Genomic DNA, 27,063 nt, shown 5'->3' on the forward strand with positions numbered 1-27,063 from the left:
GAGAGGTAAATCTCTGAAGAAGTATTTAACAATTCACTATCTTCTATAATACAACACCATGCTGAAGACCAATGAGCTGTAACTGTTAGACAGGCTGCAGCAATGCTCGATGATTTTGAGCTGATCTATAAAACTAAACCTTTATTCTATCAGCTCCATAAACACGAGGCTGGATGACGGAAGAGTGTAAGAAAGGCAAGTGGTTAGGGTAAAGAATGAACAATATGTTGTCCTCAAACCAGAAGAGACAGTATTGATGACGGAGGAGATCATTGAAAGCCTAAGCGTTTCCTTTGTATCAAAGTGGAAAACCTCCAGAATGCTGCAGAGTTCTGACAGCAGACCATGGGATGTTTTTAGGCTCATAAGAATGGATCTGAAAAAGGAATGCAAAATGAGAATATAATAAATCAAATTATAGCTCCACCTACAACCAACAAACCAGATTGGTGAGATTGTAAGTGAGATGAATAGGGTAGATGAGACATAGAAGATAATCAGAGGGTGAGATGGGGCGGACAGTGAGAGCCTTTTTTCTCAGATGGCGATGGCTAACACGAGGGGACACAGCTTTAACTTGAGGGGTGATAAATATAGGACAGATGTCAAAGGTAATTTCTTTACTCAGAGAGTAGTAGGGGCATGGAATGCCCTGCCTGCGACAGTAGTAGACTCGCCAACTTTAAGGGCATTTAAATGGTCATTGGATAGACATATCTACGTTCTATAATGGGTGCTGTGAAACCAATCACTACATTTAAGGAAAGGCAGCTATTCAGATTCTCCTGCTGAAGGAAGATCTATTTTTCCTTCGTATAGTTCAATGAAAACCAAAGTCCCAGTTATCAGGACAGGTGGAGAGTACATCCCAGTTCCATTGTACAAAAAGCAATTGGAGTGTGACCTCTTGTCCAGACCAGTGGTAGTCAGGGTAGTTAAGAAATTATCTGTGGATTGTGTGTACTTACACCTGGTTAGTGATGTGTCTAGAGTAAAGGTTATAGCTTTACCCATAATCACAGAAAGTTAAAGTACAGATAGTTAACTAACATCCATCAACAGAGATCACTGTAATACCACAAGCAGATGATAGAACATCTGAAACTTTATTGAGAAAAGGGCATAATTCAAAGGAAGTGATACATTAGGTAAAATATGGAGCTCTAATGAGGACATGGAGACACCCTCACAGACTTGAGGCTGAGAAGTGGACAGTGATTTATCAAATCTTGGTACCACCCAGAGGGAATAACAAGTAACACATGAAGATCCTATAAGCAGGGCACAGCAATAGCGCAATTCTGTCAGACAGGTCAGGCAGCTTGAAATCCTCAACATGAAAATAAGGTAGCACATCTGATGTTCATTATGGTCTTACAAAGATAGATAAGTCCTTGACTGCCAAGGGGTTCAAAGGTTACAGGGAGGAAGTGGGAAAATGGGGCTGATTAAATGGTAGAGCAGACTTGATGGGCCGAATGGCCTGATTTCTGTTCCAATGCTCTTATTCCATACTCTGAAGATCCACTTCGCTGAGTATTGGTAGACTGTGTAGGACCATTACTCAGAGGGTTAGAGTTATATCCTAACAGTTATAGATATGACAACCCCATTTTCTAGAAGCTGTTCTTTGTGGTCAATGACAGCTCAGGTGGGAGCAGAAAAACCCGAACTGAACAGTTTACCTGCTCATAGCCGACCAAGTGAAGTACAATCTGATAAAGGTTCAAAATTCACTGCCGAAGGACTTTATGTCTAAGGAGTTGCTTTAGATATATAAAGGATAAAAGAGAGGCAAAAGTGGACATTGGGTTGCTGGAAAATGAGGCTCGGGAAGCAGTAATGGAGAACAAAGAAATGGTGGAGGAACTGAACAAGTACTTTGTGTTAGTTTTCATGGTGGAGGCCATGAGTAACATTTCAAAAATTCAAGACAGCTTTTGGGGGGGGCGGGGGGGGAGGCTTCAGTGGCGAGTATGGTGGCCATCACCAAGTAGAAGGTGTGAGAAAAACTGTAAGCTCTGAAGGTGGATAAAACTCTTGGAGCAGATGGACTACACCCCAGAGTTCTGAAGGAGTCGTCTGAAGAGATAATGAAGTCTTTAGTAGTGATCTTTCAGGAAGACCCCAAAGGACTGGAACACCACGAATGTAATACCCCCTCCCCCCACTGGTTTAAGAAGGGAGTGAGGCAAAAGATGGGAGATTACAGACCAATCAGCCTTGGCCTTGATTGTGGGTAAGATCCTGGAATCCATTGTGAAGGATGCGATTTCTGAATGCTTGGAAGTGTCCGGTAAAATAGGGCAAAGTCAGCTTGGTTTCATCAAGGGGAGGTCACTCCTGACAAATCTGCTAGAATTCTTTGAGGAAGTAATGAGCAGGTTAGACCAAGGAGAGCCAGTGAATATTATCTACTTGGGACTTCCTAATGCTTTTGACAAGGTCCTGCATAGGACGTTGCTGAGCTAAAACAAGAGCCCATAGTATTACAGGCTTGGATCCAAGCTTGGCTATCTGGTAGAAGGCAGCGAGTGGGGATAAAAGGGCCCTTCTCAGGACGGCAGCCGGTGACATACAAAGTTCTGCAAGAATCAGTGTTGGGATCACATGATACATTAATGATCTGAATGAAAGAACTGAGGGCATTCTGGTTAAGTTTGCAGATGATACTAAGATAGGTGGAGGGTCAGTTAGTACTGAGGAAGCAGGAAGGCTGCAGAAGGAGAGTGGGCAAACAAGTGGCAGATGAAATATGTGGCAAAGTGTGAGGTCATGCAATTTGGTGGGAAGAGGAGGCACGGACTGTTGTCTAAATGGACAGAACATTCAGAAATCTGAAAGGGACTAGGGAGTCCTAGTCCAGGATTCCCTTAAGTTTAACGTGCAGATTGAGATGGCAGTTAAAAAGGCAAATGTAATGACGGCATTTATTTTGAGAGGACTAGAATATAAAAGCAGGGATGTACTGCTGAGGCTTTATAAAGCTCTGGCCAGACTACATATAGAATACGGTGAGCAATTTTAAACCCTATTCCTCAGGAAGGATGGAGTGGCCATGGAGCTTCACAAGAATGACCCCAGGATTGAAAAACTTAACACATGAGGAAGGTTTGAGGACTCTGGGACTATCCTCAAAGTTTAGAAGGATGAGGGGTGATCTATTTGAAACTTACAGAATACTGAAAGGCCTGGATACAATGGATGTTGGGAAGATGTTGCCATTAGCTGGAAGGATTAGGACCCCAGAGCACAGCCTTACAGTAAAGGCAAGACCCTTGAGAATGGAGATGAGGAGAAACTTCATCAGCCAGAGAGTGGTAAATCTATGGAATTCATTATAACAGAAGGCTGTGGAGGCCAGGTCATTGAGTATAATTAAGACTGAGATGGATAGGTTCTTGATTGTTATGTTGATCAAAGGGTACAGGAAGAAAGCAGGAGGAATGGGATTGAGAAACTTATCAGTCATGACTAAATGACTCGATGGGCCAAATTGCCTTTGTCTGCTCTTCTGTCTTACAGTCTAAAATTTTCCAGGCATAATCAGCAATCTGGGTATAACAGAGTTGAAGGCTGTCATGCATAAACACATGAAACTTTGGAGAGATACCACCAGCATTTCAAAACATTGACTGAAGCCTACTGTCACAAATACCCACAGAATGGGGACACAGGATTAGGGGTCTTACTATTGGCTATCAGAGACTTCCTAAATGATTCATTCACTTGATCTATGGCCATGAGGTTTTAACTCCATTAAAACTGATTCAGGAAAAGTTCTTAAGACAAAATGATAAATTCTCAATATTGTCTATGTTTTGAGAGAGATATACAGGAACATGTAAAGTCTCACGAGACCATTTAAAATTTTCATGAGCAAAATAAAAGAAGGTGCAGGAGATGACGTTGTGGGTTTATTCCCTTTAGGAGGTGAACATTTGAAAGCAACACCTGTAAGGTATATGAACCTATATGAGAGTTAACAAAGTCACTTAGCTCCTTGACCACAGTAATTAAAATGCACAATGTCACATGAAGGTGTCAAAATTATATCATGGCCAGGAAGATAAGGAGAAAGAACAGATGTGCCAGGTGATAAGAGTAGTGGAGGATGCCACAGATAATAACAGAGAGGTCAAAGGAGAGACAGATAGTTCATAAAGTGAATCCCCTATCACTGACAGAATGCAGGTCTGGGCAGATGGGGTTCAACCTGGAAAAGTGTGAAGTGATTCACTTTGGAAGGTCAAGTTTGAATTCAGAATACAGGATTAAAGGCAGGATTCTTGGCAGTGTGGAGGAACAGAGGGATCTTGGGATCCTGAGATCCATGTCCATAAGTCCCTCAAAGTGGCCACCCAGGTTGGCAGGGTTGTTAAGGTGGCATATGGTGTATTGGCCTTCATTAGCAGGGGGATTGAGTTTAAGAGCTGCAAGGTTATGCTGCAGCTCTGTAAAGCCCTGGTTAGACCACGCTTGGAATACAGGCAAAAGTGAGGACTGCAGATGCTTGAGATCAGAGTCTAGATTAGAATGGTGCTGGAAAAGCACAGCAGGTCAGGCAGCATCCGAGGAGCAGGAAAATCGACGGTTTGGAATTCCTAATGAAGGGCTTTTGCCTGAAATGTTGATTTTCCTGCTCCTCGGATGCTGCTTGACCTACTGTGCTTTTCCAGCACCACTCTAATCTATACACTTGTAATATTGTGTTCAGTTCTAGTCACCTCATTATAGGACAGATGTGGGAGCTTTCGAGAGGGTGCAGAGGAGATTTACCAGGATGCTGCCTGAACTGGAGGGCATGTCTTATGAAGAAAGGTTGAGGGGGCTAGTGCTTTTCTCACTGGAGTGAAGAAGGATGAGAGATGTTCAAGATGTTGAGAGGCATAGCTATAGTGGATAGCCAGAGACGTTTTCCCACGGCAGAAATGTCTATCACGAGGGGGTATAAATTTTAAGATAACTGGAGGAAGGTTTAGAGGAGATGTCAGAGGTAGGTTCTTTACTCAGAGTGGTAGGTGCGTGGATTGTGCTACCTGCAGTGGTAGTAGAACCTGATACTTTAGGGATATTTAAGTGACTCTTAGATGGGCACATGGAGGGTAGTACAATGAAGGATATGTGGGCTAGTCTGACCTTAGAGTAGGATAGAAGGCTGGTACAACATCGAGGGCCAAAGGGCCTGTACTGTTCTATGTTCATCTAGCCAATACAGAAATACTATAGCAGTTAGGCACTATATTCAGAGGAAGGACAACAGGAAGATCTACTAAGGTTCCTTGCAGAGTATAAGGAAATTCTATAGAGATACACCTGAATGTACAATGTTAGACATGCTGTACATGTAGGAAATTCAATACAACAACACCCTTATCAATTAAGGCCCAACAATAAGTTCAGGAGGAAATAAAGGATCAATACTTGCGAGAACATTATTTGATTGAACCTAGTCAAAATAACTTAAGTTCACAGATTCTGCATAGACCATTGGAAAATAAATGCAGGCACAAAAACAGATTTTTATAAATTCTTTGGTTAGGAGACTGTATCAACAGGTTGATCGTGCCTTATTTCTTTATAAAATTGATCTATTGAAGGGTGTAATGGCAAGTACGACTCACATCAAAAGCTGAAGAAATATCCTTTTCAGCATCTTGAATGGGTTACATAACTGTTGGATGAAGCCACTAAGGTTTAAAAATGTAAGGACCTATAAATCACGTTGTAGCTGAAGTACCTACGTAGTTTATTTAGGCAATCTTGTACAGTAACACATATGCAAAGAAATCACATAACCTGTTTGAGCAATTGCAGTCAACCAGCTTTGAAATAAATCTTGTCAAAAGCAAGAGTAACATACCTAGGGGCTATTGCAGGGCGAGGGCACATCTAAGGATGTGATTCAACACAGCTTTCATTTGAGGATTATCCAGTTGCACCAATGGGACTCTATCACCAGCCCCCTCTTGGTGGGATTCTGCATCCAGTCCCCTCTCAGTAGGAAAGTGAGGACTGCAGATGCTGGAGATCAGAGCCGAAAATGTGTTGCTGGAAAAGCACAGCAGGTCAGGCAGCATCCAAGGAGCAGGAGAATCGACGTTTCGGGCATAAGCTTTTCCAGCAACACATTTTCAGCCCCTCTCAGTGGGAATATATAACTAGTTAAAAAAAAATTCAATACAGTCCGACAGATCGACCACATTTTGAAATTCTGTTTCCATTCCAGCACACTTCTCACACTCAATATGCCACATTCACTCTCAGGTACCATCAGTAGATGCAATGGTGAATCCATCTCCACACGACACTTTAGTCACTTGTTTCCCTCCAAGCGCACCAACCAACACATTGATACCATCTCTCTTCTTGTAGTCTCCCACTCCAAGTTGTCCATACTTATTGCAGCCAAATGTTAGCAGGCGGCCTCGCTCTGAGTAAATAAAAACAAATTAACATTGAAACGGGTGCAATATCCAGCCCTTACTAACCCATGATATAAGGAGTATAATACCCAACCCTTTCCTAACACAAGATATAAAGGGTACACAAATGTAACCCCTGTCATCAATGGATGGGCACAGGGCTTAGGGGGTTTCAGGTTGGGAACGACTGTGTAGAAATAGCAAGGTGTTGCTGAGGAGAGGGCTATGAAAACATAATTGAATACCCTTGGAGCTCTTAAGGCCGTTCTATTACTGACCATGATAACCGACATGAGAGCTATGCTCCAGAATGATCATACTGTGATACCTGTGTGAGCTTCCGTGACATAAATATGAGACACAGGGTCATGTAGTACTGAAGAATTCAGTGAACTCTGTTACAGCACCTTGTAGTTAGAAATGCTCACTACAATCTCAGTAACCTGTGAGACCAGACTCAAGCTCATCAATTCAAATATACTGGAACACACTTCACTCAGAGTGTCATGCTGCAAGGGGGCAGAGCTCAGTAAGATGGAGACAAGAATGTTATACCAGAAGGTCACAGGCCGTCGCAGAATAGTGCCCCTTAACCAGATATCATACATCTGCTGAGAGACAGAACTCAACATCGCCCGTTTTCTAAAGTAAAGAAATCCCAAACAGATAACTTGCATAGGCATGATATAGGTATTTAAAAACAAAATGTACTAGTTTAATCATCCAAACCTTGGAATAATACTTTGAAGATGAGGTAATTGGTGTTGATGTGGTGACTGTCCGCCCATCTGGACAGGGTGTGTTATTCTTGGGTGCTCTCAGCTTGCAGCTTCATTGTTTTGTAGCTGTCCCTCATCATTATCACATAATCCCCATCGTTAGAATGTTCTTCCTCACTCTCCATGTGGATTGTCTGTGGTATCACACACTGCTGTAAGCTGGCTTCGGATCCTTCACAACAGGCATACACCTTGGTCAGGATGTCATTCTGGGATCACTGCCTACAATCCTCCCATTATTCATGAGGCTACGTGGACCTTCAAGGTCCGGGTATAGTTGGCAGGGACCTCTGAACCAGCTGTCAATATGCCCTGACACTTCCTGTCACGGGTGGACCGTCCAGGCAGCTGTACAGACATTCAGATTTGAGGGAAGATTGCATATTGTAGAAACCTATGCTGATATCCAGAAATTGTGACTATATTTCTAACTCTCACTGTCATGCACACCTCTTTCATTCTCTTCTGTCACTGAAGAACAATGTCCCGTATCTTAAAATAGTTAGTGACAACTAGTTGTTAGTTAAGGTTGTTGTTCAAAGTGTAGGTTGTGCTGGGGATGGCAGTCCCTTCTGATTATGCAGCAGCTTTGTGACTCGACACTTGAGCGTACACTTCATACACTGTTAGACTGTTTCAGCGTAGGTAGTGGGATGACAATGTGATAGACTCCCCATTTAGCACACATCTTGGAATGGTTCGACAGTGAGCTACAATCCTTTGTCAGAGGCTACCTGCTCCTATATGCTGAATATGTTGAAGAGTGAAGTCATTGCTCCAGTTATTGCATTGCAAGTTGTCAAACAATGTGAAATTTAGCAAAATAATCCATCACAAGGATATAATTTTCCCAGTTTATTGTGAATAGTTCTGTCAGTATTTTGTCCAAGTAGTGGAGGGAACATGGTGGATGTAGAGGCTCCCTCTGCTGCTGGGACTGGTATGTCTGACATGCCTCACATGCATTCATGAATTTCTGGATATTCTGATTTATCCCCACATGAATATCTGAGCATAGTGTTTTTGGTATTAGATCTTGTTTGCCCTTACATGGGGTAGCACGGTGGTTCTGTGGTCAGCACTGCTGCCTTGGGTTCGATTCCAGCCTCGGGTGAGTGCCTGTGTGGAGTTTGCACATTCTCAGTGTCTGCATGGGTTTCCTCCGGGTGCTCCGGCTTCCTCCCACAGTCCAAAGATGTGGTAAGGTGATTTGGTCATGCTAAATTGTCCATAGTGTTCAGGGATCTGTAAATTAGGTGCATTAGTCAGGGATAAGTGTCCAGTAACAGGGTAGGGGAATGGGTTTGGGTCGGTGTGAACTTGTTGGGCCTAATGGCCTGTTTCCACACTGTAGGGAATTTATGATAACTGACCATGATACATCAAGAAGTATGAACCTCCTTCATGCCGTCAGGCCATCCTTAGTTAACAGACTTTTGCAACTCACAAAGTTGCTCCTCTTCAGGAGGTGCCAGATACAACAGTTCCCACTGTCCTGGTGCGAAGTGCAACAGATCCATCTTGAGAATGCCTTCAATCTCATAGCACAGAGCATTCATATAGAGAGCAAGAGAAACATGATTGGGTAGTCTGCTCGGTGTGTCTTGATGTAATCATTCTGGTCTCTGGCTTGTATTTCATTCAAAGTAGTCTTTTTCTTATTCTTTCATGTGATATGACACTGGCTGGGCCAGCATTTATTGCCTGTCCTTACTTAGCCATTGAGAAGGTAGTGGTGAGTTGCCTTCTTGAACCACTGCAGTCCATGTGCTCTCGGGTAATTCATAATGCCCTTAAGGAGGGAATTCCAGGATTTTGATCCAATGACTGAAGGAACAGCAACATATTTCCAAGTCAGGATGGTGAGTGGCTTGGAGGGGAACTTAATGGGGCTGGTGTTCCCATGTCCTTCTAGATGGAAGTGGTTGTGTGTTTGGGAGGTACGGTTTATTGAGCTTCGGTGGTGGAGGGAGTGGATGCATGTGGGTGTGGTGCCAATCTAGTGAGCTGCTTTGTCCTGGATGGTGTCGAGCTTCTTGAGTGTTGTTGGAGCTGCCCCCATCCAGGGCAAGTGGGGAATGTTCCATCTCTGTCCTGACTTGTGCCTTGTAGATGGTGGACAGGCTTTGGGGAGTCAGGAGGAGAGTTACTCGCTACAGCATTCCTCACCTCTGACCTGCCCATGTGGCTACTGCATTTATGTGGTGAGTCCAGTTGAGCTCCTGAACAGTTGTAACCCCCCGATGTTGATAGTGAGGGATTTGACGATGGTAAAACCATTGAAAGTTAATGAGTGGTGATTAGATTGTCTCTAATTGGAAACGGCTATTGTCTGGCATTTGTGTGGTGCAAATGTTACTTACCACTTGTCACCCCAAGCCTGGATATTGTTTGGATCTTGCTGCATTTGACCTTGGACTGTTTCAGTATCTAAGGAATCCCGAATGGTGCTGAACATCGTTTGCGATGATTGCACATCTCCACTTTGATCTTATGATAGATAGAAGGTCGTTAATGAAGCAGCTGAAGATGGTTGGGCCTAGGATACTACCTTGAGGAACTCCTGTAGAGATGATCTCCAACAATCACAACCCTCTTCCTATGAGGGAGGTCTTACTTCAACCAGCTGAGAGTTTACCCCTTAATATCCACTAATTCCAGTTTCGCTCAGGCTCCTTAATGCCACAGTCAAATGCTGCGATGGTGTCAAGGGCTGTCCCTCTCCCCTCCCTGCTGGAATTCAGCTCTTTTGTCCATGTTCGACCCAAGGCTGTAATGAGGTCAGGAGCGGAGTAGCCCTGGTGGAACCCAAACTGGGCGTTACTGAGCAGGTGCTGCTTGATAACACTATTGATGACACCTTCCATCTCTTTACTGATGATGGAGAGGAGACTGATGGGCAGTGATTGGCCGGGTTGGATTTGTCCTGTATTTTGTGTACAGGATATGCCTGGGCAATTTTCCACCTTGTTGGGTAGATGTCAGTGTGCAACTGGTGAAGCCTTGTATGAAGTATTTAAAGAGTAAAAAGTGAGGTCTGCAGATGCTGGCAGGAATGTCTGAAGAAGGGCTCTGGCCCGAAACGTCGAATTTCCTGTTCCTTGGATGCCGCCTGACCTGTTGTGATTTGACCAGCAACACATTTTCAGCTATGAAGTATTTAAACCATGGATTTTGCTTTTAGACTTCAGACATAGTTTAACTGCTGTGCCTTAACCTCTATATGGTGAAGCAAGCCAAAACTTAGTGCTTTTTTTCACTTGTCTTGCAACGGGGCTTATAGTTTGATAGGTCTTAAGTGCAGAGAAGAAACTCTGCCTCCTGGCCAGTAAACGTATTGTGGTTGGTTATCTGAGTGCTTTATACTTTAGGATTGTATCATCTTCACTGAGGATTCTTTTATTGTCAAGTTGCTGGTGCTTATTGCCACTGTGTCTGCATGACCTAAGATGGTGTGATATACTAACGATATACTGATATACCTTTATCACTGTGATTTTTATGTTTGCTCCCTGAACAAAAATATGAGATGTGGTTCACATAATATGAAGAATTCAATGAATTCTATCATGACTCCTAGTATTCACATATGGACATTACAATCTCAGGGATTTGTGTATCTGGGCTGAAGCTCAGCGATTCAGGTACACTGTTGCACGTTTTCCTCTGCAAGGGGTCAAAGGTCAGTAGGTCACAAGCCATGGTACGGTGTTGATATCCTGTAGGTGATATAATCTACTGTAATACATAACACAACAGCAATGATATACTCACCGCGATGTGCTCACCACGATGTACTCACCGTCAATAGCTGCTGTGTGGGTCTTGCCAGCAGAAATGGTTTTGATTTTGTAAATGGCCAGCTGCTTGGACAGAGTTAGTGAGGTCATGTAGGGAACTTCCTGATCAGCCTAGGGAGAGAGGATCAAGTTATTTACCCACACCCCCAACACAACAGGCATTGTCTAAGCATATTACGTCCTCACATATCCCACTTCCCGCCCCAGTGTAGAAACAGTATCAAACATAGCATGCAGAAGTACAGGAACAATTTGTCCCTAGTGCTGACACAGCACAACCCCCTACCAAAAATCAATGTGGTCTCAGGTATTCAGTGTCCAACACATTCAAATCCTTCCAATGATGCCAGTAGTTCTCCAGGAAATCAAGCTCGATTCTTTGGGCCTATTCTCGGGGCGACCAGCCAGATTTCACTAGGGCTGGAGCCTGGCCACTCAACAATGGAGCTGAACAAGGCTTTCAGTCTAAGTGTGTTACTGAATCACAGTCCTTTGAATAAAAACATATTAATTTCAGCTTTGACACCTAAAAATCTCAGCTTCTTGAAGCAGAGAGCTCGAGATGTTCACTTTACTTTTTCTGAAGAATTCTTTCCTGACATCCCACCAAATAAGTTAATATAAATTTTCATGTTTTGTCGCTTCATTCTGGGCTACCCTTCAAAGAGGAAACAGTTTTTATCCTGTCCTCGAGTTAGCTCATTAACACCTCAATGCGATTACCCAGTAATCTTCAAGGCTGTGGTTTAATTCGGATTGATGTGGGCTGTAATCAGGACTCACTTTGATTGGGTGTTTGCGAAGACCGCGCATGTAGTGGTTCAGGCCCAGTTTATTGTACTCGTTGTTACCACAGGCCAGCACCTTGCCACTCTGGGTCATGAAGAAAGTCCCATCAGAGCCACACTGCACTGACACAATACTCAGGCTCATGGGCAGATCAACCTGAAATCAGCAGGAGAACATATGAACCAGCAATCAGTGATTAGAAATCTGTCAAACAGCAGAAACCCAAGCGTCACTGACCAGAAACACCCTCAGCAAGCACACAACACACACAAGAGGAGCAAACGCCTGCCCTCATGGGCAGCAGACTTAATGCAGAGTGTTCCAGAAGCTATTCGGCTCATAACCACTCACCCTCCCACGACCTCCCCCAACCCTGCGCCTGCCCCCACCTCGCTATCCCGCGCCCTCCCCCTCCCCGCTATCCCGCGCCCTCCCCCACCCCGCTACCCCACCATCTCTGTACCCAGCGCACAAACAGCAGCCCTCTCCTGACCACCTCTTTCCCCTCTCCCCCACACCTCCCCACATTATTTTCTGCTTACCACTCACCTGCCACTGCCCCTTCCACTGAGCTGCTCCCAATCCCACCCTGAATCATCTCTTCACCCTCCCCCATTTCCCCTTGGTTTGCAAGGACTCACGCGTTCTGGGTATTTGTAATCCTCCTCTGAATCCAGCCCAAGGCGCCCTGTAACCAACAAACAAGATCGAGGTGAGGAGCACACAAAGTGGAACACTGTTAACCTAAATACTCATTCGCAAAGATTAAACAAATGTTAATTTTTTTTCTTGCAAATTCAAATACAAAATCAATGAACTGAAGCTAAACCACACCAAGCTCCTTCACTGCCATCCAGGCTAATTCGGCCCAGTTCTGGGTGAGGCTCCTGAGGAAGGAGAGACTGGTTGGGAGGGAGAGGGGGAGGGGAAGGAGTGCAGATTTACCAGAATAAAAAAAACACAGAACTGTAGATGTTGGAAATCTGAAACAAAACTACTGGGAAAACCCACTGAGTCTGGCAGCACCTGTGGAGAGAAAGCAGAGCTAACAAATGCAGTGTTAACGTTTCAGAACCAGTGACCCTTCAGACCAGAATCATACTGGGGCTAAAAGATCAAATAATAAGGAGAAACTATACTGAATAGATTTGCAATTCCTCTAACATTAATCAATTAGTGCACTATATTTGGGGTGTTTAAACCACTGAGCTAGTGAACCGAGGAACTGGAGTGACAGCATTCCCACTGAGGGCACGTTCAGGTTAAGAGGGAGATAACATGAGTTTAGATCAGAGTGGTGCTGGAAAAGCACAGCAGGTCCGAGGAGCAGGAAAATCAATGTTTCGGACAAAAGCCCTTCATCAGGAATAGAGGCAGGAAGCCTCCATAGTGGAGAGATAAATGGGAGGGGGGTGGGGCTGGGGAGGAGGTAGCAAAGAGTACAATAGGTGAATAGCGGTGGGGATGGAGGTGATAGGTCAGAGGGGAGGGTAGAGAGGATAGGTGGGAAGGGAGATTGGCATGTAGGACAGGCTATGAGGATAGTGAAGAGCTTCAGGGCAGAGGAGATGACCAGGGGGTTGCAGCGAGAGAGAGAGAGACTCACTGAGATTCTTGTGGAGAGAGGAGGAGAACTTCTTCAAGGTAGGCATCCTTGCAAGAGGATTCGCAGTAGGGTTAAAATCAGCTAGGCACAAGTGAGGACTGTAGATGCTAGAAACCAGAGTCTAGATTAGAGTGGTGCTGGAAAAGCACAGCAGGTCTGGCAACTCCTTGGAATGAGGGGCTGCCTGACCTGCTGTGCTTTTCCAACACCATTCTGATCTAAACTCAAGACAGATGGAGTTAATTTAAAGATTAATCCTGACTGACTTCACTTGGGGCAACGTCAGAATGTTTGAGCGACCCTTCCTGGTTCATATGTCACTAATTTCAAACCCGAGAAAGTCTATAACCTTAAAACTTGACTTTAAACATTTAGACTAAAATGTAATGCTGAATTATAGAACACATTTGCTGCACTAGACAATAAACAGGCAGGAAGACTCAGAAAAAGGGGGGAATTCAAGCAACGCGGAAGATAGGGACCCCCAACTGGGCTCACCAAATGATAACAGGATGCTGTAGGGCAATTAAGAACTTTTGCCTTAGCATCGCTGAATCTGTGTGAACAGACACCAAGTGATAACATTCACAGCCATTCCCTTGTGAAATGAATGACATTATTGTGGTTGTGTTCGCCGAGCTGGGAATTTGTGTTGCAGACGTTTCGTCCCCTGTCTAGGTGACATCCTCAGTGCTTGGGACCCTCCTGTGAAGCACTTCTTTCCTCCGGAGGAATCAGCACAGAAGCGCTTCACAGGAGGCTCCCAAGCACTGAGGATGTCACCTAGCCAGGGGACGAAACGTTTGCAACAAAAACTCCCAGCTCGGTGAACAGAACCACAACAACGAGCACCCGAGCTACAAATCTTCTCACAAACTTTAATGAAATTAACGTGAAATTGAGTCTGACCCTGAAACGAAACTCAGTACTATCAAAAACTTTGTAATTAACGGTCAGATGCTGTAAATATAATGGATTCTTAATACCCCTTGCAAGCGGGTGACACAGAGAGAGAGAGAGAGAGAGAGAGAGAGAGAAAAAATCTTTGCAATTACAAAACCCTGACTTGAGAATTCAAAAGGACACTAGAGAGAGACCATTTTAGTGCTGGGGCTGTTGGAGCCAGTAGAAAATTAACTCTTAGTGCTTATCTGCTATGGATTGAATTTAATTGCATTTTGGGACTTTATGATGGCATTGAGTAGCCAATCCCGGTTATTAAATACAAACTCTGTAAAAGGTAATATTAATGAAGCTTTAACTTACTTGCTGTTCTTGCAGACCACTCTACACACCTTACACAGACTGCCCCACTGTCAATTCTAACTAATCAGATTTTATTACTTATTTGAATTTGAATCACAACTCTGAAAAGAAAGCGTGTTTAATTCGAAGACTAACGAAGCAGTTTAAATACAACCTTACAGTAACATTTCAGCCTGAGGTACAAAATGATTCTGTGCTTAAAATAAAAAGCAGGAATCTGCTCCTAGCTTAAATTATTCTAAACCTAACATTGAAGAGATTCTGACACAATCTGTCAAGAAGCCATTTTATGGTCAAAAGTTTGCCCTCCTTGCTAAGAAGCCATTTCATAAAAATAATGATATCAATGCTGCGAGCTGTGCAAGGTTACCTTATGACATCACCCACTTAATTGAGAGTGGTACTTCTTTATCGGAACTTACCTTGCTGCAGACCCTGAACCCGGCTGGATTTGTTTTTCCCACCTGATGGATAGCTCAAGGCCTGTAGGACTGTGTACAAGCGTACACAGACTCTCAGTTAACCTTTCTTCCTTATGAGTTATTGGCTCTCACTGTTATCTGTCTCATTAAGAACATGCAATGTTTTTGTAAACTTTTGTATAAAGGAAGCCACTTTGTGTCAGTACATCAGAGTAGCCTGACGGGGCACTTGAAGGTACCCTGGGACCCTACTCTCCTAGGTTATTAGAACCTAGTTAGTTTAGCTTATAGATATCAATGTTATGTTGTAACAGTGATGCTAGTAATGAATAAAGGGGATGACTAAAATTAAACTAAACTTCTGTAAGAGGTTTTTATTCCAGACTTCCAAAAAATATGACCTCCGGGACCAACCAAGAGAGAGGCTTTCCAAGGGAATACCTGAGCCATCTCAAATCTGTACTTTAACAAACCTACAGTCCCAGCCTCTGTTCCCTATTACAAACTCCCCCATTGAGTACTTACCATGCTCTCCGCAGCCCCACGAGAACACCTCTTTATTGCGTGTTAATGCAACAACATGATTATCACCACAGGATACGTGTTCAACAGCATGATCGAGGGAGAACTCCACCAGCACAGGCTCCAGTACCTCGTGTCCATACTGACCATCACAGCCGATGCAGCCATAATAATCAGAGCCAAATGTATACAGGTGACCCTCATCTACAAGGAAAACACAAGGGTCAGGACAGGCACCACGGCTATGGAGAGACTCCAATAAATCCTAATGTCAAATAAAACTCTCTGTACTCCTCGACACAATCCACATCAGACACCCCGAGTCGGGGATAGCACAGAATTAGATAACAGAATAAAGATCCCTCTATTCTTTTAAACTGGAAGTAAAGCTTCCTCTATACTGTCCATTTCAAACATCCCAGGTCAGTGACAGCACAGGGTTCGATACAGGTTAAAGCACTCTCTGCTCTTTTAAAATGAAAGTAAAACAAACTCTACACCACCCACTGCACAACAGTACAAGCTTGGGTATAGAGTAAAGTTTTCTACTGTGTTAGCCTGAAGGTACAACTTCCATTCTCTGTCCCATTAAATGCTCTAGGGACAGGGATAGCATGAGTTAGATACACAGTACAGTTGCCTCTGGACTGTCCCCCACTAAACACTCCCAAGAAAGGTACAGCGTAAAGTTCCAATTAAACTGATGATGACACAGGAGTCTCTGATTTGAGATAATTGTGTTGTAGTGAACATGATAGATAGGAACGTAGAAGTTACAAGGAAGCTACAAAGGGATACAGGCAGTTAAGTGAGTTGACAAAGATCTGGCAAATGGAACATAATGCAGGAAAATGTGATTTTTCTCATTTGGCAGAAAGGTTAGATGTTGAGTATATTATCTAAATGGTGAAGAACGTGGAACTGGGTCAGAGAAGGAACTGCATCACCACATGAACAAATCACAAAAGGTTAGTAAGCAGAGAAAGCAAATAACTGGGAAAGCCAAGAGAATTTTGCTATTGGTTGAAGTGAATTGTTTAACCTTGCTATTTTTGTATCCATCAGTTATACAAGGCACTGGTGAGACCTTGCCTGGAGCAGGGTGTACAGAATTGATCAACAATTCTCCCATGGATCGTGGGTGTCACCAGCAGGCTAGCCCCTATTATCCAGTCGCCCTAGAGAAGGTGGGGTTGAGCTGTCTTCTCAAACCGCTCCAGTCCCTGCTCTGTAGGTTGACCTACAATCCCCTTAGGGAGGGAATTCCAGGATTTTGATGCATTGACAGTGAAGGAACAGATTCTGGATTAGTGGTGCTGGAAGAGCACAGCAGTTCAGGCAGCATCCAAAGTGCAGCAAAATCGACGTTTCAGGCAAAAGCCCTTCATCAGGAAACACGACATATTTCCAAGTTAGGATGGTAAGGGGCTTGGAGAGGAACTTGCAGATGGTGGCGTTCCCATGTATCTGCTGCCCTCGTCCTAGATAGAAGTGGTCATGGATTTGGAAGATGCTGTCTAAAGATCTTTGGTGAATACCTGCAGTGCATCTTGTGGATAATACACAAATGCTGCTAGCGAGCGTCGGTGGGAAGGAATGGATGTTTGTGGATGTGGTGCCAACCAAGCAGCTGCTTCGTCCTGGAGGGTGTCGAGCTTCTTGAGAGATGTTGGAGCTGCCCCCATCCAGGCCCAGTAGGAGTATTCTATCACATTCCTGACTTGTACCTTGTAGATAGTGGACAGGCTTTGGAGAGTCAGGTGGTAAGTTACTGGCTACAGTCTGCCTTGCTTCTGACCTACCCTCATATCCACTACGTTTATATGGCTAGACCAGTTCAGTTTCAGGTCAATAATAACCCCAAGATATTGATGGTGGGGTATTGAGTGATGGTCTCAAGGGGTGGTGATTAGATAGTCTCTTACTGGAAATGCCCAATGCCTGGCATTTATGTGACACAAATGTTAGTTGCCACTTGTCAGCTCAAGCCTGGATATTGTCCAGATCTTGTTACATATGAACATGGACTGTTTCAGTATCTGAGGAATCATGAATGGTGCTGAACATTGATAAAAATCCCCACTTCTGACTTTATGTTGGAGGGAAGGTCATTGATGAAGCAGCTGAAGATGGCTGGGCCTAGGGCAATTCCCTGAGGAACTCCTGCAGAGATGTCCTGGAGCTGAGATGACTGACCTTCAACAACCACAACCATCTTCTTCAGTGCCAGCTCTGACTCCAACCAGCAGAGAGTTTGCCCCCAGATTCCCATTATACCAGGGCTCCTTGATGCCACACTCGGTTGAATGCAGCTTTGATGTTAAGGGCTGTCCCTCTCCCCTCCCTCTGGAATCCAGCTCCTTTGTCCATGTTTGACCCAAGGCTGTGATGAGGTCAGCAGCTGAGTGACCTTGTGGGAACCCAAACTGTACATCACTGAGCAGGTTATTGCTGAGCAGGTGCTGCTTGATAGCTCTGTTGATGACACACTCCATCACTTTACTGAAGATTGAGAGTAGACTGATGGGGTGGGAATTAGCTGTGTTGGATTTGTTGTGTGTCTTATATACAGGATATACCTGGGCATAGGATGTAAAATGCTTTGGAGGTAGTTGAGGTAATGTTTATCACACTAATATTTGGAATGACAGAATGGTCTTAAAATGAAAAGTTGGACAGTTGAGGTTTCTATCTGCAGGTGTTGAGAAGGTTAAATGGCTGGATTGAAGCGTATCAGATCCTGAAGGGTCTGACAAGGTGGGTGCAGAGAGGATTTTTTTTGGTGGGAGAATCTAGAGCTAATGGATCACTTTGATTAGGGTTTGCCTATTTAAAGCAGAGATGAGTTGAGTTTTGTTTTCTCTGTCAGATGGCTGAACCTTGGGAACTCTTCCTAAAAAGATGCTGGAATCAGAGTCCCTGACTGATTATAAATCAGAGAAGGATAGATTTAGATTAGATTAGATTAGAATACTTGTGAGATATGGAAACAGGTCTTTCAGCCCAACAACTCCACACTGACCCTCCAAAGAGCAATCCACCCAGACCCATTCAGTTACCCCCTTCACCTAACACTACGGGCAATTTCCCATGGCCAACTCACCTAACCTGCACAACTTTGGACTGTGGGAAGAAACCGGAGCACCCAGAGGAAACCCACGCAGACACGGGGAGAATGCGCAAACTCCACACAGACTGTCGCCTGAGGTGGGATTCTTGATTAACAAGGAGTTGAAAGACGATCAGGGTAGGTGGGATTAGTATTTGAGGTTACATCAGATCAGCTACAATCTTGTTTAATGACAGAACAGTTTTGAGCTGAATACCCAACTGCTGCTCTTTGGTTGACAATGATTGAGTGAGGATCCTGTAGATCCTGATCCTCCTTGCTGCCCACTCACCGGTAACACAGGCAGTAAATTCATCCCCACAGGCTGCCTGGTGGATGGCCTTCCCCTGCAGCTTCTCCACCCACTTGGGTTGACGATAGGAGGCCCGGTCACCATGGCCCAGTTGGCCCACCATCTTTGTCCCGCCCTGAACATTCTGAACAAATAAGAACATGGGCTTGTTTTGGCACAGCACAAAATCTCAGTGCAATTCGCAATCAATAAGGCAGACATAAAGAGCAAGCTGCTTCATGTATCAAACAGAGTCAGCAATCTGCACACAGCAAGGTCTCACCGACAATTCTGCAACAACTCCCACGTAATGTCAGTGACGTGGGTCTTTCTCTTTCCCCACTTCTCCCTACCTCTCTCTGCCCTCATCTCTCTCTCTGTTTCCCCCATCTCTCATCCCCTGACCCGACACCTTCTCTCTCTCCCCTCCCTTCTACTGTCTATTGCTCATTCTCACCCATCTCTATCCTCCGATCTCTCTAGCTCTCCACTTTATGTGTGTCCCTCTCTCTTTCCATCTCATTGTCTCTCTCTCTCTCTCTTCCTTTCTCTGTACAGGTCTCACGCTCACTGACTCTCTCTATCTAAACCAGTCTGCCTGTATGTCTCCCTCTATCCCACTTTTCTGTCTATTTCTTTAGTCCAGTCCGTCTGTCTGTCTGTCTCTCTCTGTTCCAATTTGTCTGTGCATCTGCCTCCCGCTATTCCAGTCTATCCATTGCTGGATTCAGGTTTGCTCGCTAAGCTGGAAGGTTCATTTCCAGACGTTTCGTCACCCTACTAAGTAACATCTTCAGTGGCTCTGATCTAAACTCTGGTTTCCAGCATCTGCAGTCCTCACTTTTGCCGAACATCTTCAGTGGGCCTCAGGCAAAGCATTGTACATGTTTCCTGCTTTCTATTTATATGTTTGGGTTACTCAGACCCCTTGGCAACATGGGAGCCCACAAACCCACCAACACACTAAAACAACAGCTAATAAACACGAAAGACCCGATACAGACAACAAGCAAAACTAATGTCATTTACAAAATACCATGCAAGGACTGTAACAAACACTACATTGGACATACAGGCAGAAAACTAGCCACCAGGATACATGAACACCAACTAGCCACAAAACGACATGACCCTCTCTCACTAGTATCCTCACACACGGATGAAGGAGGACACCACTTCGACTGGGACAACACATCCATCCTAGGACAAGTCAAACAGAGACATGTACAAGAATTCCTCAAAGCATGGCATTCCAACTGAAACTCTACCAACAATCACATCGAGTTTGACCCCATCTACCACCCCGAGTAAAAGAACAGGAAATGACATCACCACAGGAAATGACAGCACCAACCCAAAGAAACCCAAACATATAAATAGAAAGCAGGAATCATGTACAATGCTTCGCCTGAGGCCCACTGAAGATGTTACCTAGTAGGTTGATGAAACGTCTGGAAATGAACCTTCCAGCTCAGCTAGCAAACCAATATCCATTGCTCTATCCCAGTCTGTTTATATGTCCCTCTAGCCCAGTCTGATTATATGTCCCTCTAGCCCAGTGTATATGTCCCTCTAGCCCAGTGTATATGTCCCTCTATCCTAGTCTGTTTGCCAGTGTCTGCATCCCATTCTTTCTCTCTCCCTATCTCAGTGCTTGACTGTTGAATGGACCTGGCTCCACCCCACACACACTGTACATTCCAGCCCCTAACCACTTGCTGTGTTTGCAGAAAAGTTTCCCATTGTATGTTTTTTTAATGATCGCCTTAAAAGGTGTGCCCTCTGGGTTGAAGTTCTTCCACCCACAGGAACATTTTCACTCTGTCCAGGTCCAATCTGATTTTGAAGACACTTTCTCTCTCCTCTCCCTCCCACTATGGTACTCACCGCCCAGGTGTATAGCTCCTTTTCCACTGATATCACAGCGAAATGTGTGTTGCTGGCACAGACCTGCTGTGCACTGCGTCCACCCTTGAATAGGTCCAGTTTCTGTGGCGTGGCTTTTCCACCGCCCCAGTAGTAAACATCGCTGAACTGACTAGTCACCACTGCAATGGGAGGGTCCGTAGGTGTATTCAATCTGAGCAAAAAACACAGACAACAATCAGAACTGAATATAACAACTGGAACTCAATAAGACAATGCTTCCAGCACCTCTGCATGCCCACACTGTCTCATTCCAGATCGGTTCAGGTGGAATCTGAGGGTACAGGGCCCTCCTGTCACAATACGGATGGCAGTACCGTATGAAATCGAACCCCTCTTTCCCACCCATTCCTTTAGCCAACTGTTTACTTTCCTGATCTTATCTCTTTGCCAATTTGCTCAATTAATAATCCAGAGATTACAACCTTCGGAGGTCCTGTTTTTAATTTTGTTCCTAATTCCTGATATTCCCCAAACAGGACCCTTGCCTCCTCTTGCCTATGTTGCTGGTGCCAACATGGGCCACAACAACTGGATCCTCCCCCTCTCTCCCCTGTATCCTTTCAAGCCTACTCTAGATGTACTTCACCTGCTAGGTAGGCAATACATCAGGCAGGCCTCTCAATCCTGCTCAGAAACTATGGTATCTCCACCACTAACTCAGGAATACCCTAGCACTATCATTTCCCTTTGTGCTGCTTGGACCACGGTGCAGGGAGTTTGACCATTCGCCCTGCAGACTCCTTCCTCAGCCACACAGGGAGCAAGTACCTCACACCTGTTGACCAAGGCCAAGAGGTGAGGCTCCACCAATGACACATTCAGGAACACTCTCCCTGCCTCATGTGTCATCACATACTCCCATACTTGACTAGCAGCTCAATTTGAAATATTTAAGCTGCAGGGTGTGACTGCATGGAACACAGCGTCAAGGTAACCCGCCTCCTCCCAGATGTACCGCAGTCTGAATCTTGGCTTCCAGCTTAATAACGCTGAGCTAAAGCTCCTCGAGCTGCAGACAAGGTCTCAGTGACTTAGAACATGGAACAATCCAGCGCAGAACAGGCCCTTCAGAACACGATGTTGTGCCGACTTGTGAACTATTCTCAGCTCATCCCCCTACACTATCCCAAAATCATCCATGTGCTTATCTAAGGACTGTTTAAATCTCCCTAATGTGGCTGAGTTGACTACATTAGCAGGTAGGGCATTCCACGCCCTTACCACTCTCTGTGTAAAGAACCTGCCTCTGACATCTGTCTTAAATCTATCACCCCTCAATTTGTAGCTATGCCCCCTCATACACACTGACGTCATCATCCTAGGAATAGGACTGTCCACCCTATCTAATCCTCTGATCATCTTGTATGTCTCTATTAAATCCCCTTTTAGCCTTCTTCTCTCCAATGAGAAGAGGTTCAAGTCTCTCAGCCTTTCCTCATAAGACCTTCCCTCCAGACCAGGCAACATCCTGGTAAATCTTCTCTGCACCTTTTCCAATGCTTCCACATCCTTCCTGAAAAATGGGGACCAGAACTGTACACAATATTCCAAGTGTGGCCGCACCAGCGTTTTGTACAGTTGAACATGATATTGCAGTTCCAGAACTCAATCCCTCTACCAATAAAACCTAACACACCGTATACCTTCTTAACAGCACTATCCACCTGGGTGGCAATTTTCAGAGATCTATGTACATGGACACCAAGATCCCACTGCACATCCACACTACCAATAATCTTTCCATTGACCCAGTACTCTGCCTTCCTGCTATTCTTCCCAAAGTGCATCACCTCACATTTAGCTGCATTGAACTCTATTTGCCACCTCTCAGTCCAATTCTGCAGTTTATCCAAGTCCTCCTGCAACCTGTAACATTCTTCCACACTGACCACTACTCCACCGACTTTAGTGTTGTCTGCAAATTTACTAATCTATCCACCTATGCCTGCATCTAAGTTATTTATAAAAATGACAAACAGCAGTGGTCCCAAAACAGACCCTTGTGGCACACCACTAGTAATCAGACACTAGGCTGAATATTTTCCATCAACCACCACTCATTGCCTTCTTTCAGAAAGCCAGTTTCTAATCCAAGTGGAATCCACCAGCTCCCACATCATGCAACAACCACACATCGTCTGGACTATCATTTCTAACAGAGTTAATTAGGTTTTGCTTATTGTTAAAAATATTATTCTTGGACAATCCCTAAATTATTATATAAAGAATTCGTGAGAGTCAGCCCCTTCAGGAGAGGGAGGGAGACCCCGTACCCGAGAGAGAGCTAGCCCCTTCAGGAGAGGGCGGGAGACCCCGTATCCCAGTGAGGGTCAGCCCCTTCAGGAGAGGGAGGGAGACCCCGTACCCCAGTGAGAGTCAGCCCCTTCAGGAGAGGGAGGGGGACCCCGTACCCCAGTGAGGGTCAGCCCCTTCAGGAGAGGGAGGGGGACCCCGTACCTCAGTGAGGGTCAGTACATTTTACAGAGTGATGGTCTCAAAAGAATTTTGTTTCTCTACTGAAGGGGTGGTCCTCTCAATTTGGGGGAAGCAGTTGTGCTGGGATAGTATCACTGGATTAGCAATCCAGAAACCCAGGCTTATGCTCTGCTACATGGATTTGAATCATGGAAGGTGATGGAATTTTAACTCAATAAATATGTGTATTTAAAAACTTGCCTAATGGTTTAACCACTGTTGATTGTCATTAAAAACTCATCTACTTCCTTAATGCTGTTTCAGGTTGGAAATCCACCATGCTTATCTGGTCCCATCAACATGTAACTCCAGACCCACATAAATGTAGTTGATTCTTATCTGCCCTTTTGACCAATTATGGATGATTAATAAATTCATCGGTATATCAGGAATAAAAGAATGACTAGGCTAAGATTAGGGCCAATCAAGGACAGTAGTGGAAAGCTGTGCATGGAGCCAGAAGAGATGGGAAAGCGCTAAATGAATATTTTTTGTCAGTTTTTACACTAGAAAAAGACAACGCTGTTGAGGAGAATACGGAGGTACAGGCTACTAGATAGATGAGATTGAGGTTCACAAGGAGGTTGTGTTAGCAATTCTGGAATATGTGAAAACAGGTAAGTCCCCTGGGCCAGATGGAATTATTTATCCTAGAATTCTCTGGGAATCCAGAGAGGGGATTGCAGAGCTTTTGGCTTTGATCTTTATGTTTAGATTAGAGTGGTGCTAGAAAAGCACAGCAGGTCAGGCAGCACCTGAGGAGCAGGAGTATCAATGTTTTGGGCAAAAGCCCTTCATCAGGAATGATCTTTATGTTATCATTGTCTGCAGGAATAGTGCTGGAAGATTGGAAGATACCAAATGTTGTCCCCTTGTTCAGGAAGGTGAGTAGAGCCAATCCTGGTAATTATAGACCGGAGAGCCTTACTTTGGTTATGGGTAAAGTGTTGAAAAAGAGTATAAGAGGTAGGATTTATAATCATCTAGAAACGAATAAGTTGATTAGGGATTGTCAACATAGTTTTGTGAAGGGTAGGTCGTGCCTCACAAACTTTATTAAATTCTTTGAGAAGGTGTCGAAACAGGTGGACGAGGGTAAAGCAGTTGATGTGGTGTATCTGGATTTCAGTATGGTGTTTGATAAGGTTCCCCACAGTAGGCTATTGCACAAAATACAGAGGCATGGATTGAGGGGGATTTAGCGGTTTGGATCAGAATTGGCTAGCTAAAAAAACGACAGAGGATGGTGGTTGATGGAAGACGTTCATCCTGGAACTCAGTTACTACTGGTGTACCACAAGGATCTGTTTTGGGTCCACTGCTGTTTGTCATTTTTATAAATGACCTGGATGAGGGCGTAGAAGGGTGGGTTAGTAAATTTGCATATGACACTAAGGTCTGTAGAGTTTGAATAGTGCTGAAGGATGTTGTAGGTTACAGAGGGACATAGATAAGCTGCAGAGGTGGGCTGGGCTGAGAGGTAGCAAATGAAGTTTAATGCAGAAAAGTGTGAGGTGCTTGAGTTTGGAAGGAGTAACAGGAATGCAGAGTACTGGGTTAATGGTAAGATTCTTGGTAGTGTCAATGAGCAGAGAGATCTCAGTGTCCATATACGTAGACCCCTCAAAGTTGCCACCCAGGTTGGTAGGGTTGTTAAGAAGGTGTACAGTGTATTAGCTTTTATTAGTAGAGGGATTGAGTTCCAGAACCATGAGATCGTGCTGCACCTGTACAAAACTCTGGTGCGGCCGCACGTGGAGTATTGCGTACAGTTCTGGTCACCACATTATTGGAAGGATATGGAAGCTTTGGAAAGGGTTCAGAGGAGATCTACCAGGATGTTGCCTGGTATGGAGGGAAGGTCTTACAAGGAAAGACAAAGGGACTTGAGGCTGTTTTCATTGGAGGGAAGAAGGTTGAGTGGTGACTTAATTGAGACGTATAAGATAAAGAGAGGGTTAGATAGGGTAGACAGGGAGAGCCTTTTTCCTTGGATGGTGATGGCTAGCACAAGGGGACATAGCTTTAAATTGAGGGGTGGTAGATATAGGAGAGATGTCAGAGACAGGTTCTTTACTCAGGGAGTAGCAGGAGCATGGAATGCACTGCCTGCAACAGTAGATTCGACAACTTTAAGGACATTTAAGTGGTCATTGGATAGAAATATGGATAAAAATGGAATAGTGTCGGTGGAATGGGCTTCAGATTGGTTACACAGGTTGGCGCATCACCGAGGGCCGAAGGGCCTGCACTGCCCTGGAATGTTCTATATTTTAAATGTTCTCCTGATTATTGCCTACATCCCATGAACAAATCAAAACAAACTCACCTGGTTTTACGTGCTGATCCATTCAATTGAGTAACTCTGTCCTCCATTGACCTGGAAACAAGAGGAGACAGTCAGGTTGTGAAGAAAAGATGATCCACAATATGTCTCCATTCCAGTGAGAGAGCAAGCTAGAGGGATAGGGAAAGATGGGAGGGGTGAGGTGAGACGACAGATAAGATCAAAAGGGCAAAGAGGAGATATGGTGAATGAAGGGAAGGGTTGAGAGATGAGATGGTGGTAAAGGGGAAGATGGGTGATAGCGAGTGGACAGATGTTGTTTATCTCCTCCTTACTCAATGTCCTGACATCCTTTGCAATTTGGTACAGTGAATTCCACAGACCCTTTGACAGAACCAATTTCTCTTCATCTCTGTTTTAAATCTACTCCTCCTTACCCTAAAACTATGACTTCTCGTTTTAGACTGACCCACATGCAGAAACATCCTTTCCATGTCTCAATTAGATCTCCGCTCGCCTTTCTAAACTGTACTATCTGTCTAACCTGGACAATCTTTTCCCATAAGACAAGCCTTCCATCTCTGGAATTAAACAAGCGAACCCTCACGGGACTGTCTCCAATAAAATTACAACCCTCCTTTAGTAAAGGGATCAAAACTGTACACTGGACCCCAATGTGGCCTCACAGATGTCCTGTACAATTGCAATAACGTTTCCCTACTTTTATACTCCATTCCTTTAGCAAAAAATGCCAAAATTCCATTTGCAATCGTTATTACCTGCATCCGAGCTTTCTCTGACTCCTCAATCCTTTGTACTGAAGTCATCTACATTTCCTCTCCATCTGCTGGATTTTGGCCCATTCACCTAACCCATCCATATCCACTGGTAACTGATTATATCATTCACCTAACCCATCCATATCCACTGGTAACTTATTGTATCATTCACCTAACCCATCCATATCCACTGGTAACTGATTATATCATTCACCTAACCCATCCATATCCACTGGTAACTGATGATATCATTCATCTAACCCATCCATATCCACTGGTAACTGATTATATCATTCACCTAACCCATCCATATCCACTGGTAACTGATTATATCATTCATCTAACCCATCCATATCCACTGGTAACTGATTATATCATTCACCTAACCCATCCATATCCACTGGTAACTGATTATATCGTTCATCTAACCCATCCATATCCACTGGTAACTGATTATATCATTCACCTAACCCATCCATATCCACTGGTAACTGATTATATCATTCATCTAACCCATCCATATCCACTGGTAACTGATTATATCATTCACCTAACCCATCCATATCCACTGGTAACTGATTAT

The 27,063-nt window shown here is 44.4% G+C and overlaps 1 protein-coding gene across 1 annotated transcript in view; it reads right to left on the reverse strand.

The window, feature by feature from the left end:
* The window catches only part of LOC132818452 (serine/threonine-protein kinase Nek9), a 68,449-nt gene that overhangs the window by 17,214 nt on the left and 24,172 nt on the right, over positions 1-27,063 (reverse strand). The window contains exons 9-16 of the mRNA XM_060829536.1: positions 25,744-25,794; positions 20,898-21,090; positions 19,011-19,155; positions 15,613-15,813; positions 12,435-12,481; positions 11,788-11,949; positions 11,007-11,115; positions 6,272-6,433 (exon numbers count right to left, since the gene is read on the reverse strand). Of these exons, the coding sequence (XP_060685519.1) occupies positions 6,272-6,433; positions 11,007-11,115; positions 11,788-11,949; positions 12,435-12,481; positions 15,613-15,813; positions 19,011-19,155; positions 20,898-21,090; positions 25,744-25,794 (1,070 nt within the window). The remainder of the gene's footprint in view (positions 1-6,271; positions 6,434-11,006; positions 11,116-11,787; positions 11,950-12,434; positions 12,482-15,612; positions 15,814-19,010; positions 19,156-20,897; positions 21,091-25,743; positions 25,795-27,063) is intronic.

The sequence above is a fragment of the Hemiscyllium ocellatum genome, chromosome 8 (genome assembly GCF_020745735.1).
Source record: "Hemiscyllium ocellatum isolate sHemOce1 chromosome 8, sHemOce1.pat.X.cur, whole genome shotgun sequence".
NCBI lineage: Eukaryota > Metazoa > Chordata > Chondrichthyes > Orectolobiformes > Hemiscylliidae > Hemiscyllium > Hemiscyllium ocellatum.